The following is an 18,332-nucleotide window of genomic DNA, read 5'->3' on the forward strand; positions in this document are numbered from 1 at the left end:
ATATATTTCAATTAATTCGAACACGAGCGGGATTCGAACCCACGACTTTCGGCTAGATACGCAGCTACTCTACCACTTAAGCTATCGCGTCTTCGGACTCTAACTTCCCATCTCAACCACAACTTTTGAATTTTTCCTCCTTTACACCCTAGATTACACGACATTTGAAAAATGGCAAAAAGGAAGGGAAAATTCGAAAGATTGTAGGTTGAGATGAGAAGTTAGTATCCGAGTAGATCGAAGTCACAATAGCTCAAGTGGTAGAGCAGCGGCGTATTTAGCCGAAGGTCGTGGGTTCGAATCCCGCTCGTGACACTGACTTTTTTATCTCAGCTAAAAACCTTAATTAATTGAAAGATTTTTACTAAAATTCAAAAGAGAGGATGTGCTAATACATCATATACTAATGAAGCCGAAATTTAAATATTTGATTTCATGACTGAATACAATCACTGATATCAAACATTCAATTGTGTTAATTTAATTTATATGTATGCTCTTATGTAGCATTAGCAATATGTGTAGCAATATGTAAATAATGAGTTGACTGACACTTTGTAACATATACAGGGTGTTTCAACTTCTGTAGTTCACCTATTTAATTCGGAAACGATTAACTTCAGCAAAAAATGGTCTTATACGAACCCCATATTAATTCTGGCTAGGAACCGCGTGGTATTAACAGATTTAACATAACTTTCTCATCTCAGCTGGAAATGACATTAACTTTGTTATTTTAAATAAGAAGCCCATATTTTTATTGTACATTCGATTCTAGAGCTTATTTTATGCAACGTTTACTGAAAAGAAAATTTTGATAGGATCGATCATTCCTGAATTATGCCCGACGGAAGAGTCGTGAGAGGGTACGCTTCCCGTAACAAGATGGCCACTCCCTTTATTTCGAAAACGATTAACTTTAGCAAAAATGGTCTTATACAAACCCCAAGTTAATTTTGCTTAGGAATCGCGTGGTTTCTCATCTAGCTGGGAAATAGCACTAACTTTGTTATTTTAAATAAGAAGCCCATATTTTTATTGCATAATTCGATTCTATAGCTTACTTTATGCTACTTTTACTGAGAATTTTTTTTATAGAAAGGACTATTTCTGAGATATGCCCGATGAAAGACATGTGAGGGGGTATGCTTTTTCTAACAAAAAGTAACAAAAAATTAACTTGAAGTTTTTATAAGACCATTTTTTACTAAATTTAATTGTTTCAGAATTAAATTATAGAAGTTGATACATCCTGTATATAAAAAATAAAACGGTGAAGAATTCACTTTTTCCACCATGTATAGCTGGAGATCATCGGCATTTAAAAAGTAAATGCATGTAGACTTGGATATATAGGAAGGATCTAAAGCAATTTGTACTACTTACATTAGGCTTTCCACAAATTCAAAGATTGAAAAATAAAATTTTGCTTGTTTACCACTTAATTTCACAACGATATTATAACAAGAAAATTCTGTATTTCTATTCTCCATCCAAAGACTTGTTTTCAACTAAATATACTGCATGAAGTAGTCACTCCGATAAAATATATTTTAAAAAACAAATCCTGGCATCCTAAAAGGATTTAGGGATTAGGAAAAGCAGAGAAAGTGCGATTGGTAAAAAAAAGTCACCATCCACCAATGTGTTTCCCATCGAACAGAAAGGGGGTGGTGTTACAAGGAAAACATGTAGAATTGGCATCCGTTCCCGAATCAATATCGGTGCCGACATACATATTAATCTTATCCCTTTATTTGCATTTAATTCGGGCTACCACGTCGTGAAATGCTGAACGGACAGATCGAACCGGCTGATAACTATTTTATTGATGATGGCGAGGGGTTGGGGCGGAATAGTCTTGAAAAAATACTTGACGTAGGGAGGCGGGGCTTCGGGGCGTGTCCGACTCCGCCCGCTGGACAATCTCTCACCCTCCCCCCTGTCAAAAGACAAAAGTTTTTAGGGTCTTAGTGCCGAATAAAACATGAGAAGCTATTTGAGCTAAGTTTTTAATCCGGGATTCCTGGGTCTAATCCTATACGAAAGGGGGAACCAAAGCTAGAAAATCCAAAAGGATATGATGCCTTCTGGGTAATTTATGGCACATGAGATCATACTCATTCGACAAGATAGACATTGCCAAGCAATTCTGCGAACGTAACCACTTTTTCGACAAACGTTACAAAATAAGTTAAAATATCTTATGAAAATGTTCGGTATTTGATGTGAGGTTGTATTGAGTATGTAAGTTGTAAGACTGTCTGTCCCTTGATGTCTGCGGATGAACCTACAGCTTGATCGTTTCTGACCATTTTAGTCCGCCCATCTTAATTTCACAGACGCTTTTGGCCTATTTGTCACCACATGATGATGGTGAAGTGATTGGAAAAGACCAATCTACAAAATCATAAGTTTTCATAGTTTATTCCACAATAGTTCAAATTAATACGTTCCAACTTCAATTCACGGATATTTTTATTTCATTATTTGAAATTAATATCAGCTTTTTAGTTTTTTATCGGTATGTTTCATTTACACGTTTATGTAAGGCAGCAATTCTGCGAATGTAACCTCTTTTTCGAAAAATAAGGAATTGAAGAGGACACTAAGTGAGGTGGTGAAACGTACCAATAAAACAAAACCAAAAGAGCCGAAATTAGATTTAAAATAAAGTAATCTCCAACAACTGGACTCAGTAATAATACATTACTACTTCAATTCATACTGCACTTTTCTTTCTTGTTTTCCTGAAAAACATTGACATTTTCGTACATGTTAAGTACTAATCTTGTATTTACAGTTCTAACCTTTTGCCCATATACCTTCTTGTGTCCTAGATCAATGTGTATACCAGAGGAAAGCATCTTCAAAACATAGAATTTGAGACACAACAATGAAGTCAAATCCAATTTTTAACCATTTTCTGAAGATTTCTGCATGAATATTTTTTCACAGTTGGATATAAGTAATGTTATTGAACTGCCCTAATCAACGTCAAAATAACTTCTGGCCTTTGCTTGTTAACAAACCTAACGAGTTTCTGTCGACAAGTAAGAATAAGTAATTCTATAAATCCCCCACTTTTCCAAAAGCAACATGTTCATTATAAGCAGACTTAAGGGAATTCTTAATCCATCTACTTAATTGGGGCAGCGGAACAAAAAGGGCTGCACTCTCGGAGATTAGGATATTCAAAACGTCTTTGTCCTCCACAAAGACATACTGATGTTCATTTAAGAAAAATGCTTAAGGACTATACCTAGACAGTAGAATGGCCTTCAATCCCCACACAAGACTTAGGAGACAACAACATAACAGAAGACATGGACAACTACGAAGATTTCTAGGACCGAAATCCTCCTTGACCGTCAGTATTTAACTAACCTTATGCAAGACTTCACTGCGACCAATTCAGAAATTCGGAGTGGGTTTCTCCCAAGCCTAAACCGTCCAATCAAAAGTCCTCGGACAAATCGTCAAACCTCCCTACTACGTCACTAACCTCACATCCACAATTTTTCTAAACGAACTGTTCCATTCCCGATTCGAAATGTTTTACCCTAATCTCTCGATGCATCCTAACTATATTGTTCGAACCCTGTATACACATTCTTACCCATGTCGGCTTAATTATCAACGGCCTCGAAACCTCCTTGCCTCTTAACCCGTCACATCGAGTGCAGCATTGGCTTATTTTTCTTGGCATGCCTTCCGGGTGCAGTGCTGGCATTAGCGTTAGTGTTGGGATCGTGTAATAAAACGGTTTGTGAACACATCTGTAAAATAGTAGGAAGTGCTATTTACTTTACCTGTAAAGTAAATAAACCGGACCAACAGTTCGGCATGACACAACCGTTGTGCGGGTTTAGCCTATACTAAGTTGATGTAAAAATCATAAATATCCAATAATTATTGAATAAACGCTTCTTTCCATTTAATGTTACCTAATAATCGGTTTCTAAATCATTAAAAAATTCTCTTTAAAACCCTACTTAAAATGTATGCGTATTTATACTAATATTTTATTAGCTAATATTTATTTGCGTGTTTTCAAACCTCACTAAGTACTCTTCAGCTCAGAAGCCTCATGACTGAATGCTATTGAGTGATTACTGATTTATGTTTAGCTCAAATCTGTGCATGCATGTAGATACATAAACGCATGCACATAGTTCTTTCAGTCGCTTCTCACAGTTGTCACGATCCTGGGTGGACCGCGAGTCAAGGAGGAAGTCAATCCCTTCAAATCGAAAGGATCCCGGAAGGGCAAAGTCAGGTGCTTTGAGCCGTCAACTGTCCGTAAACCGAGTTAATGAGATTTAGAGAATAAAATTTAAGGCAGGCAAAAGAAATACTTTCAATTTAGTTAATATTCTTGGTTTAATTTGTGGTGGGATTATCAATATTTAAATTTCAGTTACAATTCATTTGTAACCGAGGATTATTTTTGTTCTTTCTATTCTCCTAATCTTTTATTCTACTCTTTCTACTCTCTAATTCCACCTCCGTTGGTAGGAAACCGGCGGAGAGAGAGAGAGAGAGAGAGAGAGAGAGAGAGAGAGAGAGAAAGAGAGAGAGAGAAAGACAAAAACTAAAAGCAGAACATTTGATTCACAGCAATGAAGCTTTTTTCAAAATCTAATTTTAGTCGCAATTTAATGATCATAAATCGTTATTTAGCGATTTAAAAAATATGATGTTTGGTGTATTAATTTCATTATTGGTTAAGATAAAACGGAAAATGTTCTATGACGCAGAATAATCTAATTGGGTAAAATTTAAAAAGATAAATCTACAAAATACTGTTTTTTTGCATATTTTAATAAACATTCTGTAAGCAAAGAAGTTCAAAAAATGCTCAAAACGTGGATTTGAACTCATTGTCGTGATTCTAGCGTTATGAAACCATTAAATACGGACGTTCGCGGAAATCGGTGTAAATTAATTTTTTGACTGATATTCCTAGCGCAAGCTCATCATTTTTCTCAATTCCTAGGAGACTGCTTTTCATGGTTGTTAATTCATTTGAAAGAAATTGACAAGTGTATTTTATAACTTCAAACATTAAAATCGGTCTATCATTTCTTATGTATTTCATTCTATGTATTTTCTTATAGAAATCTTTTATATATTTTTATGACACATACGTCTTCAAAGCTACGTTCCTTTTCTTTCAAATGTTATGTTTGACGTTAAAATTCTTTTAGCCGTTTTTGAATTAAAGCCGTTTCAATCAGATATTCCGAGAACGACTTCTTAAAGATTGAAAAAATTCTAAGTTCAAAAAATCGATACATTTAACTTTAAACAAAAACTTATATTAAGGGGTCTCTAAAGGTGCTAAAACAAAATTTCACTTAGTTTCTCGAAAAAGTTCATTTTTAAAATATTTGGTTTTTAATAATATTTTGCTTATTGATAAATGTTGATAGTTTTTACCATATTTTTATTTGAATCTACATACAAAATGCTGCAAGATATTCACATAGTAGATTTGAGTAAGAAGGACGGCGAAATAAAGATATTAAAAAACAGAAAATTTCATACGTGTCTGATATTCTGGAGTGTAAAATCATCAAAAAATGTTTGGTCCAAACCCGTGACACATCAATCTGGTTGTCCCATTGTATCTAAAGCCGGGAACAAATTTACCCGATGCAACGCTATGCGATGCTACCCAACGCAAATCCAAATTCCAATTTTCCATAAGAATGTAATACCCCCGTGCACATCTGCTCGATGCTACGCAACGCTACCCTACTCTACGATCTGCGATCCCCACTGTCCAGATTTTCGTCGGGTAGCATCGAGTACAATAGAAGACAAAAGAATCGGACGTTCATATTTTTATTCAAACTATATGTATTATTGTCGTTGTATTAATTACAACATACTTATTTTAATATAAACCAAGTTAACTGAGATCAAAAATTCATTCGTTTTTTTAATTAATTTTAATGGTTTGCTAGAAAATTGATCAAAACACCGGAATACCTTTTTTTGATATAATGAATTTAACTAACAATTTATTACACGGTTTTGCTCATAAAATTTAACTAACAATTTATTGCATGGTTTTGATCATAAAATTGCATCATTTTCGTCAAGTAGCTACAGAACAGGACACTCATATTTTGTGTAGTTTGTTCAAACTAAGTGTATGTAATTTTTTCGTTATATCAATTACAACATTCCTATTTTAATGTAAACCAAATTAAACGAGAACAAAATTTCATAAGTTTTTATAAAAATTATTTAATTATGATGGTTAGGAAGAAAATTTATCAAAACACCGGAATAACTTTATTTAAAACTCATTAAATTCACTAGTTTCGTGGTCCGCATGACCAAGTAATATCTTACAATTGATTAAGGTTTTAAGTTGAGATAAAAAAGAGAAAAATGGCAAAAAGGAGGGAAATTCAAAAGCTGGGGTTGAGATGGGAAGTTAGTGTGATAGCTCAAGTGGTAGAGCAGCGGCGTATCTAGCCGAAGATCGTGGGTTCGAATCCCGCTCGTGCCATTGACTTTTTTATTTCAACTTAAAACCTTAATTTATTTAAAACAATTAAGTTTAACAAACAATTTATCACATGGTCGTGCTCATAAAATTTAATAATGCATTAAGAACAAAAGAGGCGTTGCGATTGCAATAGTGATTTGTGATACACGCTGTGTGACTGTACGTGGCGTTTGCTTGACGTTGCATAGATGTGCACGCCCTACCAAAACGTTACAAGAGGTCGGGTAGCGTCGCATAATTCTCCCCGCATAAAAGTTACTTCTATCCCGCCGGCTTTCAACGTAAACCAACTGTAGCATACTATAAACACATGCCACTAAAGATAAGAAAACATCTGAAAAGTCTTTTATGACATAAATATGGATAAATTTTGTTCATTCCCCAATCGGAGTCGCCGTACAACAGACCAACTACATATACATATATTACAACTGTTGGCTTTGGCTAGATAGAAATGCGCCACCCTGAATGTAATTATTGCAAATTCAGTGATGACGATGTTGTCAAACCTACGCATTTCGTCTGTTTCGCGGCACTAAAAGAGCGTCTGAGAAACGGCCACCACCATCAAATATACTCATACAACATAAAGAAATAAAGCATTAATTAATGCTGCATTAATTAAGCATTAATTAATTAATGTATTCGTTTATAAGTAATATCAGTAATTCGTGCTGAAGAGTTTTACAAGCAGCGATCAAGGCAAGTCTTTTATAAACTCATTTCTCTAAATTATAATTTATTTGCAAAAAAATATAAAAGCTCATATAAATAATTTTAAATTTGGTTGTTACCGATTTTGATGCGCCTTTTCTTTCTGGATCGGTCTGTCAGATGCAAGACAATTTCCCATATTCAGAGTGTCAGTACATACACGAAGAAGGGAACCAAAGTTCAGGTTCATCACCCGCATATAACATGAAAAATCTCACAAGATTAATATTTTTTATCGTTTATTATTATTAATTATTTATTAGGTAGACGATAAATGGATAATTGTAATATATTTAAAAATTGAATCAAGCGTAAATAACGCAGCAAAGAGGTAACCATCAAATGGAGACTCCTACTACTTTCCCCCTTAAAAACTTTTAAATTCTGCTTTAATCACATACAATATATATAAATATATATGAAACGTTGTATTGTTTGCGTGTTGGTTCTTTGGCTAAACTACTTTACTGCGACGATTTCTGAGGCGCTACTCCGTTCTTGTCTCGAGACGAGGATTGATGGACTACTATTTCGAAATTAATTGTAAAACCTTATAAATTAACGTCCCGAGAGATTATCTCCGGATGCGCATACATTACAAGCATGCAGGGACGGATAATTAGTACAATATGTAACAAATATGTCAGGGTTAGAATTAATCTAACTATAATCCTATGGCAATTAGTTATGTAGATGGGCGCTCGTGGTCTTGGACCCCTCGTTTCAAATGTTCAACTTGCCTATCGCGCCGATAAAGTCATCAGGTAGTAATTTGCATTAGTTTATAATTAATTAAAAAAGAAAATTTTACTATTGAAGATCATCTCGTTTGATAAACTAGAACAGCATCAAGAAGGACAATGTACACTGAGCCTAAGATAAAAAGTGGCATTTCAACCAGCATTATAAATATAATTTAATTAAATAATTTTTTGACAATCAAAATACTTTAATTCAAAGTTGATTAGATTTAAAATTTTGTTTAAAAAATAAATAAATTGTTAAGTCCACTGTACGTTTTACTGACAAATAAAGAGAGTTTCAAAAGATTTCCCCTTGAAAACTTATTTCAAACCGCAACTTAACATAATTTTAAGAAAAAATGTAAGCGTGCAAGTATGATTTATTATAAATACCTACATATGATAAAAGACCATTAGTAGCAAAGTATTCTTTGACATAGTTGTTTTTTCTAAATCCACGTTTTAATATGACAAATTAAATACATTTATTGCTTTGAAGGAGACTGTCTACAAGATACTACAACACGATATTTCAAGAGATTACTAAGAGAGATCTTCCAAACTACAGTTATTTCCAGCATTTTCAAGTATGGCCAACATCCAGGTTTCGGAGATGAATCAAGGTCTGTAGCAAATAAATACCATGATAGTAGTCATAGATTCCTGATTGTTCTGAACTTCCTCATCGATATCATGTAGTAGTGTCACTCAACGAAAAACTATTAACTTTTTAAAAATCCTACTGTGAGGTGTTTCATCGAAATCATCTGTAATGTACTTTATTTAAACATATGAAGTACGTATAATTCAAAGAATAGACTTATTAAATTTTCATTTGGTTTATAGAATTTCCGAAGTGATCTTAGATGAAGAATTAAGTACGAATAATTTAGTTTTAACCCTCAGACGGTTTTAAACCATGAGGAATGTCTTTTTTGCTTTGTAATATATAATGCCGATCCGTAAACTTTGTATATATATTAAACAATAAAGACTTATAGTAGTAATTTAGTTTTAAAGCTAAAAAAGACTATTCGGGAGCAAAAACCCATTTTGATCGTTGAAGCTATAAACAAATTTGATGCTAAATAAATTGAATTTAAAACATTCCCATAGAAGAAAACTTTGGATGTAATTGATATAATGTTAAATTGTTATAGCAATTACAATTTAAGTAAATTCGAATAATTAAGGCTGCTTAATAGACAAACTGTTGATAAAAATATCAATAAAAATATGTAATAGCAGTCCGGTTTGTTTTCTGTTAGGTTTATTGTTTTAACATCGTTGTCTGACAATTTAAAATATTTGTTTAAAATATTAATACATTACAGTCCTCCTAGTCTCTTGCTCTATGTTTCAGTATGATGTTTGACCTTTTTGCCATTTTCAGGGGTGCCCTTATCTGTAATCGTAAAATCCTTGCATTGAATATTTTGCATTGATCGAACAATTGTCAAAATGAACTAGTTTTACTGGGTCCATACAAACAATAATTAATCAATTAATCAATCGGTCCAGTTGAAAAATAGACACCCTGGAATGTAAAAGGACCGTTTCGTTTTTTTCTTTACATAACAATCCTTTTCAAATTTTCCAAATATACACTGTGATATTTTGATGACTTATGCCCTTAGAAATTTGTAGTGTACGTTTCCTTCACACTAATGAACTCGTTGATACAATCGGAACTTATTCACACTTTTCGCCCTTCATGACCAAAAAGAAAATACTCTGTTATCGGGTTTGTAGTCAAGATAAACAGCAAGGTTTTGTTTTATTGCCAAGCTTTCGACTATATATTGTAGCCTTTCTCAAGGTGCTACAATGACAAAAAACGATTATCAATATAGTAATTCAAGAAGAAATACACATTTTTTGTTTAGGACTTACAAAAACAATGTCATAAATTGATAAATAGGCGAGCATAGGAAAATCTCTGTTTTTGTAAGTCCTAAACAAAAAAAAATGTGCATTTCTTCTTGAATTACTATATAGATAATCGTTTTTTGTCATTGTGGCGCCTTGAGAAAGACTAAATATATAGACGAAAGCTTGGCTATAAAACAAAACCTTGCTGTTTATCTTGACTACAAACCCGATAACAGAGTATTTTCTTTTTGGTCATGAAGGGCGAAAAGTGTGAATAAGTTCCGATTGTATCAACGAGTTCATTAGTGTGAAGGAAACGTACACTACAAATTTCTAAGGGCATAAGTCATCCAAATATCACAGTGTATATTTGGAAAATTTGAAAAGGAATGTTATGTAAAGAAAAAAACGAAACGGTCCTTTTACATTCCAGGGTGTCTATTTTCCAACTGGACCGATTGATTAATTTATTAATTATTGTTTGTATGAACCCAGTAAAACTAGTTCATTTTGACAATTGTTCGATCAATGCAAAATATTCAATGCAAGGATTTTACGATTACAGATAAGGGCACCCCTGAAAATGGGAAAAAGGTCAAACATCATACTGAAACATAGAGCAAGAGACTAGGAGGACTGTAATGTATTAATATAACTGAGAACTGTTATAAGATAACTGAGAGCATTGAATTAGCTGGTTGATAAACTACATCGCCAAAAATAAAATAATCGTTATCTGTAAACTTAAAAATGCTTTCGCTGTTTTCCGTTGCTTAACAAGTGTATATTACGAAGGCGAATCCGTTTTCGTTCGACTGATATACTTGATAGAAAATGTTAAAATTTTGCACATTCGCTGACTAGCAGCAACTTATGACATCACTCAAGACATTCAGGGAGTATTTAGAGTTATGTTGATTTATATAAGCTCAACTCCGCACAAGTATGTACAAACATGTTTGTACAGAATTTAGCTTAAGGCTTCTCACAGACATCGGGTACCCTCAGACCTCTGTCACAAAAGTGTGGCTCAAGTGGTTGTCAAACGCTAGGTCATTTCAGCCCCCTTCACGTGCAGTTTTAAAGCCTAGACACTCTCATTCATTCTTAAATACATTCTTTCCAATTTACATACGATTCGCACAAGAAAAGTGGTGAGTACTCGACGTTTATAACTAATATAATTGAGGGTTCTTTGTAATATTCCACCACCGACTCTCTTTTACTACAGTTTTGCGCTAATAAATACATTCACTCTCCATATACGCAAAAGGAAATATTAAACGAGATATCTATCAGTACTAACCTTTTCACTCATAGTTAATGAATGTTTATTTACATGATTGTACAATAGTTGTACAATACAAGAGTGTAGGGAAAGTGACGTACCACTCTAATTTCCTATTATAAAACGTTGTTTAGCATACAAGATTTGTAACGTGGAAAAAATATGTACAAAAAACCACAAAACAGAAGTTCACACATAGAAATCACTAATCATTAATCCCACTTGTAATAAATACGGAAACAAAATTAATGAAAATTTAATTATTAAAACGAGAAATTATTTTGTGTGCCCAGTAAAGAAAACCTTTTTAAATTTACTTTATCACTTTTCGTTGTTGTTTTTTGTTCTTCACGCTTCTTTTGAAGATCAATTGAATAAAGTATGAACCGTTATTTAAGTTCATTGACATTCTTTCCAACACCTCCTATCTGATCCTCAAATCCTATTTTTCCGACAGATATTTTCAGGCTTGCGAAGACCATGCTCTCTCTCACGTTTTCCTTGTTAGTGCTGGAGTCCCTCAAGGGAGTATCCTAGGTCTTATCCTAGGATCATTACCCCATATAATAATATCTCATCATCATTACCCCATGATATTCCTACATCTCCTCAACAGTTATGCAATACATTTGCTGATAACGGTCGAAAATTCGGGCACAGTTGCAAGAAGCATTAATTCGCCGAAAAACACGATTTTTTTGTATTCTTCTCTCTTATTTTGAAGTCTCTTGAGTTTAATTCTTGTAGAGATGTACTAAGGAGGGTCGATTCAGTTCACAATAAGCTTTAATACGAAAAAAAAAGTGATTTTTGTTTTCTGCTTATGTAGAGTATGCTTGATTTAATTCTTGCACAGTTGAAAGCGTATTCGATTTTACCGATAACAAATCGTCACAAAAACGCGATTTTTAATTTTCTTTTTCCACTTTTCTTGCTTATTTTGAGGTCTATATGTTTAATTCTTGTAGAGTTCAACTAATGATAATCGGTACTATTGTGGAAAACCGCGACTTTTCATTTTCTTTTCGCGTTTTCTCCCTTACTTAGAGGTCTCCTGGTTCAATTCGTGAAGCTTTGGACACGGTATTGTTTATTTTTTAACAGATGCGCAAAACATGCTCTTAAATAATAGTTTTTCACGTTAGTTTTAACAATTAACTTCAGGGTTGTAAAATAAGATTGATCTCTATGCCGACACAAAACAAAAAAGATTATAGTTTTTGGTGATATTCATTCCAAAAAGGGCTTTTTTTATATATGAAAGTAGGTGCAACTGCATACCTACAAATGGGTTTTTTTATGCAAATAAAAATTATACGACCAAGATTTTCACAATTATAACGTAATAACGGGTTTTCTGCCCAAAATACAATGGATTATTATTAATTTTGGCATTTCATAATTTATTTAATCTTTTGAAAATATTTTATTTGTTTCGGATGAACATTTAATTATTGTTGAAAAAATTAATTTAAGAAAGAAACATTTAATTAGAAGCTAAAAAATAGCATCTATTTATAGCAAAACTACGACCAGAAACAATCATGATGGGAAACGGGGCAGGCGACCAATATGTCAATTACCCACAGTTGCTCAGGAACAGGCTGTACAAAATAGTAACATGGAACAATGTGGAAAGGGCATGGCTCAGACTCAAAAAAGAGGCTGTGGACGGAGCAAATTTTTCACTGCACAAAGGTCTGGAATACAGACTCAAAGAATCCTTTACTGGCTGCTTCCTTCATCACTTGAACAAGAATGAAGCAACAACTTCAGAAATTCAGCAGAAGAAACTTGACATTGCGCAGTATGTAACTCCCCCATTACATTTAATAACATTCATAGAAACAAATAATTATGAATCATACTGTTTTAATCATGTATTTTAATCCAATTTTTTAAAAATATTTTCACATATAAATTGAAAGTTAAATATAATTGTTAGAATTAGTTAATAAATTTAAAAATTGTAACTAACTCCTTTGTATACCTATGCCATTTAGTAATTATTGTATGTTAAATTTGTTAAAAAAATTATCTACTTAGTTGATCAATATCAAATGTATTTTCTACAAACAAATCAATACTTTTTGGTGACTAACTATGAACGATTGAATTTTATCTTAACGTCTCACTTCAATACCTCACCTTCCTTTTAAAAAATGAAATATTGAAGAATGTCTATAGTTTTTTTATTTTTTATTATAGGTTCCTGCTAAAAATCAATGAATTCCCAACAGTTTATCAAAGAAGAAGTGATTACACCGAAAATATTATGAGCCTCTTAATAAACACTGTGCAACAGAGCAAAAATGGCATTGTTACAGAATCATCCATTTTGAAAAACATGCCCAGCCTTCGACTTGCTGGGTCTAAAGTAAGCCCTTCACAAATATGTTTTAGCATGTTTCCTATTTACAATATTTCGTTCATTCTGCTTCTGCTATTTCAGATAGGAAGTATGGACTATACGCTGAAAGACTGCAGCGGGCTGGAAGCGCTGATCCTTACTGCAAATTACATTACTGACTTCGATGGTGTTGTCCTACCACAAAACCTCAAGCTTCTTGAGCTCTATGGAAACCTCTTGCAAAATATAGAACTTCTTGCAAAAAATGCACCCAAGAAATTGTTGTTCCTTGGTTTAGGACGAAATTACTTGAGTAAAGGTAATTCAATTAGAATTGTCAAATCTATGCTTATTTTTAAACATTATATGCATTACTATAGTGTGTATATTTATTGTTTATTATTTTTAATTAATAGCATCAAGTTTAAAACTTCTAAACAAATATTCATTTCTATGTTATTTGGATTTGAGTGACAATGATTTTGAAAATATAGACGACCTTATGTACAGCTTAAAAACTTTGAAACATCTCAAGTCTCTTTTGCTTATAGGAAATCCAATTTCTGTGAGTAATTGCTTATAAATGGTTTTAACCTAACATAATCAAATTTCATTTTCTTATTTGTGGAATCCAGGTGATCAGCAATTACAAATCTATTGTAGCTTCAAGCTTACCAGGTTTAGAGCTATTAGACGGTGTAGAATTGACAGGGAATGATTTAGATAAAACGCAAATACAAAACCAACCTGAAGAAGAAAAAGAAGCAGTGATTCAAGTTTATGGTTTCAGATTTTATGGAGTGCCAAAACCAAAGAGAAGATCCCAAGGCAAAAAGAATGTATGATACATGTAATAGTTATTATGTTTATTTCTGTAAGCCACTTTCCTTCTTAAAATTGATGAAATTTCTTCAAAATTTAAGCTAACATCCATAAAAGGCTTGGGATCTGAATTTCCAAGCTTCTTATTTTTGTAAGAATAATTATAATTTATATTAAAAAAAGAACTCATTCCAAAACAACGAACAAAATTTATACAAAATTTTTTAAAAAAGTCATAGAGAGTGATTTTTTAAATTTAAAAGTGTTTTGAATAAGAACAGTTACTTTAACTAGTTGATGTGTGTAATTCTGACTCTGTAATTTTTCATTTGGAACAAAAATAGTTAATAATAGAAAACATAAATAAGTAAACTAACATTATTATAAATTTCTCCATATGTGTTTAGCAGTTGTAATTGACGATGAAAAAGTTAGTGCCACGAGCAGGATGCAAACCCCACAATGATCGGTTCAAAATGCCCTGCCTTAACGCTGAAGGTCATGAGTTCAAATCCCACTCATGACACTAACTTTTTCATCTAAACCAAGATCTTAGATAAGCCTAGATAATTGAAATTTTTATAAATGGTAAATGTAGTATTGTTGAGGTAATATGTAAACAATTCTAATTATTGGAATGTTGCTATTTCAGCGTGGAGAAAGTTACTATCAACTTGAAATAGAATTCCCCTTGTTGGATGAAACATTAGCAGAGTATGAAGCAAATGTGCTAACTCATGAATTAAATGGAATTCCATTGCCAATCGTGCCAGTACTTGAAGAAAACACAAGACAGATAGAAGAACTTGTCAAACCTCTTGTGAGATCTCAATCAAAAAATAGTACCTTATCTCTCAAAGGTCCCAAAAAACCTGAGAAAAATGGCAGCAAGGCGAAACAACAAGAGCATGTATATATTCATGACTTGGGGGTGAAATACTGCAGTTACCTAGAAGGGGATGAGGAAATTTTTATGGCAAAAAAGTTCTGTTCACAAAAGGTGCAATGGGCTCCTGTTATAAAATTCCCAACTCCTGCAATAGAGGTAAAAGTCCCTCTGCAAAATATAAGGATGTTGAGAGACACTTTTAGGACAGTCTTAAATATTCGCTTGTACCGCAAAGAGGTAAATGATATTTTTTACCCCTAATTATTTTTAATATGCCATCAATGTAATTTTAATGTTTAGGAATATTATCCAGTTTCTGTGAAAAATAGTCGTGGCTCCAGTCTCCATGTAGGCCAAAAAGGTCGAAAAAGTGAAGCAGGAGGAAGAAAGAGCGTGGCAGGAGGGAGAAAGAGTCAAGCGGGACGAAAGAGTCAAGCAGGACGAAAGAGTCAAGCAGGACGAAAGAGTCAAGCGGGACGAAAGAGTCAGGCTGGAAGAAAGAGTCAGGCTGGCCGAAAGAGTCAAGCTGGACGAAAGAGTCAGGCTGGCCGAAGTGCTTCAATGAAAAGACGTCAAAGCAAGCAGCCTGGAGGAAAAGGTGTTAAAAAAGATGGGAAACACAATGGAAATAGAGACGATTCAGGAGAGAGCACTTTGGTAATAGAAAAATCATTCAGACAACTTTCTAATTTAAAATGGAATAATTAATTTTGTGGGGTTTTTACATTTAGATTACAGTAAGATATTTAGTCTGTAAAATACCAGTCCCACTACAGATGACAAACTGGTCAGAAGATTACATGGGTTACACATGGGATATGCGGGACTATTGTCTTGCTAAACCTTTTCCAGGATTAAAAGTAATAATCAACTCTTTTTTTTATCATCATACTCAGAATTGTAAATTAACACTTTATTTGTTATTTTAGAATGTGAATGTTGGTGTTAAAGTTAAAAAAAGTCGCAAAGGTATTTTCTTTATCTATATCATCTTTCTATACATCATAAATATTTACTTAAGCCAAATAATTACCTACTATGAATTTAGCCTTTTATATTTAAAGTTACTATCCACTTTGTTATTTCTTTGTAACTTCTACATTTATCCTTTATCTAAAGACAATTCGTTTAAACAGGAGGAGGCAAACAAGAAATATACATCCCTACTCCAAAATTTTTAACAGGCCACATCGGAGTTGGTATTAAAAGGCCTGGAACGTAAGTTACACCATTACAAGTGTTAGATCAAGGGAATCCTACACATTCTATAAAATATTATATTTTTAAATTGCAGCATTGAAAGGATGAAAGGAGCGACCAGTAAGTTAAACCTTAAAGGTACACGGGGAAGACCTTCAACCAAAAAACGAGGTTCGCATAGGCCATCATCAAGAGGATCAATAAAAAAAAGTAGAAGTCGTAGCATCAAATAGTCCTTAAAAAAAGTTGAAAATTCTTGATTACTCCACAAAATTTCTATTCTGAAATTTAATAAATTTATTTGAAAATTTTTCATCTGTCTATATATATAAGTGGAACTATCCATTCAGGTAATGTTTTGTGATAATACCAGTTTGATGATTTAATTAATTATTTTCTCTGACATTCAACCAACAATTAACCTTCTATTAAGCTGAAATTATAACATGTATTGTTAAATAAAATCTTACGGAGAAGAAGTGAACTCCTGAAGCCAGTTGCAGCCACCCATGAGAAAAGCAGGAAATGGCCAATGATGAAAGGAACCTACTGTGGAAATAAATATAACATTGCTCAAATTATTTTTAAAAGACAATACACCATACCACATACTGAATATTTAACAAGTGATTATTAATTTTTTTGTGTGTGGTGTTTAGTGACCGTTAGTCAATGATTATTCGGAGATCGTGAGATGCGGTCTGGTGTGACGTAGGTTTTAGAAAAACATTTTCTACGTTTCGATCTTTATTGAGATCATCTTCAGGGCCTGGGATTTATAAACATTGTTTAAATTTTACAAATACATGTAGGATGTGAAAAAATGAATTTATACAATGCTAGAAATTTTAGAAAAAAAATGAATTTATACAATGCTAAAAAAATTTTAGATTAAAAAAATGAATTTATATGATGCTAGAAAATTTTAGATTTATAAAATGAATTTATACAATGCTAGAAAATTTTAGATTCAATCAAAATATTTGCATTCACAAACACGCTGAGTGAGTACAAATACTTTGATTGTATCTAAAATTTTCTATCATAGTATAAATTCATTTAAAATTTTCTAGCATTGTATAAATTCATTTTTTAATCTAAAATGTTTTTAGCATTGTATAAATTCATTTTTTCTAATTTTCTAGCATCGTATAAATTCATTTTTTTATCTAATTTTTTTTAGCATTGTACAAATTCATTTCTTTTCTAAAATGTTCTAGCATCGTATAAATTCATTTTTTCACATCCTACATGTATTTGTAAAATTTAAACAATGTTGTTTATAAATCCCAGGCCCTGAAGATGATCTCAATAAAGATTGAAACGTTGGCATGATAAAGAAAATGTTTTTTCTAGAACCTACTCACACCAGACCGCATTTCACGATCTCCTAATAATCATTAATTTTTTAATTTTAAATAGAAAAATCGATTTCATCTGATCACTGAAAGTTTGATTAACATTCTCCGTTCATTTTAGAAATTGTCCAACTGAATTGCAAAAACACTGATAATTTGGTAATTATGAAAACCTAATCTGTGCCTCTTAAATATTTGCCATTTTTATACCATTGTGAATGGTTGTTAGATTAGCATGTGGGACATTAGCCCTCTTTCTCCCCAGTGGCAAGCCATGGAATATCACAAATTTTGTTTCTTGAAAAGGTATTTTTTATATTTTACATCGTGAAGTAGTTTCAATCTGTGTTTCATATTGAATTTCACTGCAAATAGTAAATTAAATCAACTTTTATTATTTTTATCAACTTAATTAATTAAACACAATGTTTTTTAATGAAAAATTGTGTATAATTAATTGAGTATATGTAAATTAAATCAGTATTTGATCACTATGTAATTTGAGTATTGATTTATTTCATTTGAGTATCAATACCTTTTGGCTAGTCACTCCTAGAGTCAGATCAAATG

The 18,332-nt window shown here is 32.7% G+C and overlaps 1 protein-coding gene across 1 annotated transcript; it reads left to right on the forward strand.

The window, feature by feature from the left end:
* The first annotated feature begins 8,367 nt into the window (after window positions 1–8,367).
* Window positions 8,368–16,717, forward strand: LOC106665873. Its single transcript, XM_014392672.2, has 12 exons — window positions 8,368–8,606; window positions 12,665–12,950; window positions 13,352–13,520; window positions 13,596–13,812; window positions 13,910–14,058; window positions 14,129–14,332; window positions 14,968–15,441; window positions 15,505–15,861; window positions 15,936–16,064; window positions 16,134–16,173; window positions 16,341–16,422; window positions 16,499–16,717. The coding sequence occupies exons 1-12, from the start codon at window positions 8,573–8,575 to the stop codon at window positions 16,635–16,637; spliced, it is 2,280 nt and encodes a 759-aa protein (XP_014248158.1). The 5' UTR covers window positions 8,368–8,572; the 3' UTR covers window positions 16,638–16,717.
* The last annotated feature ends 1,615 nt before the right edge of the window (window positions 16,718–18,332 follow it).

The sequence above is a fragment of the Cimex lectularius genome, unplaced genomic scaffold, assembly GCF_000648675.2.
Source record: "Cimex lectularius strain Harlan isolate CLEC.00 unplaced genomic scaffold, Clec_2.1 scaffold197, whole genome shotgun sequence".
Taxonomy (NCBI): Eukaryota; Metazoa; Arthropoda; class Insecta; order Hemiptera; family Cimicidae; genus Cimex; species Cimex lectularius.

Excerpts from the sequence above, each read along its gene's own strand:
- LOC106665873 (XM_014392672.2), top strand. The coding sequence starts at position 8,573 with ATGGCCAACATCCAGGTTTCGGAGATGAATCAAG. Across the intron at positions 14,333-14,967 it reads GATCCCAAGGCAAAAAGAAT|CGTGGAGAAAGTTACTATCA; the intron begins GTATGATACATG and ends TTGCTATTTCAG. Across the intron at positions 15,862-15,935 it reads ATTCAGGAGAGAGCACTTTG|ATTACAGTAAGATATTTAGT; the intron begins GTAATAGAAAAA and ends TTTTACATTTAG.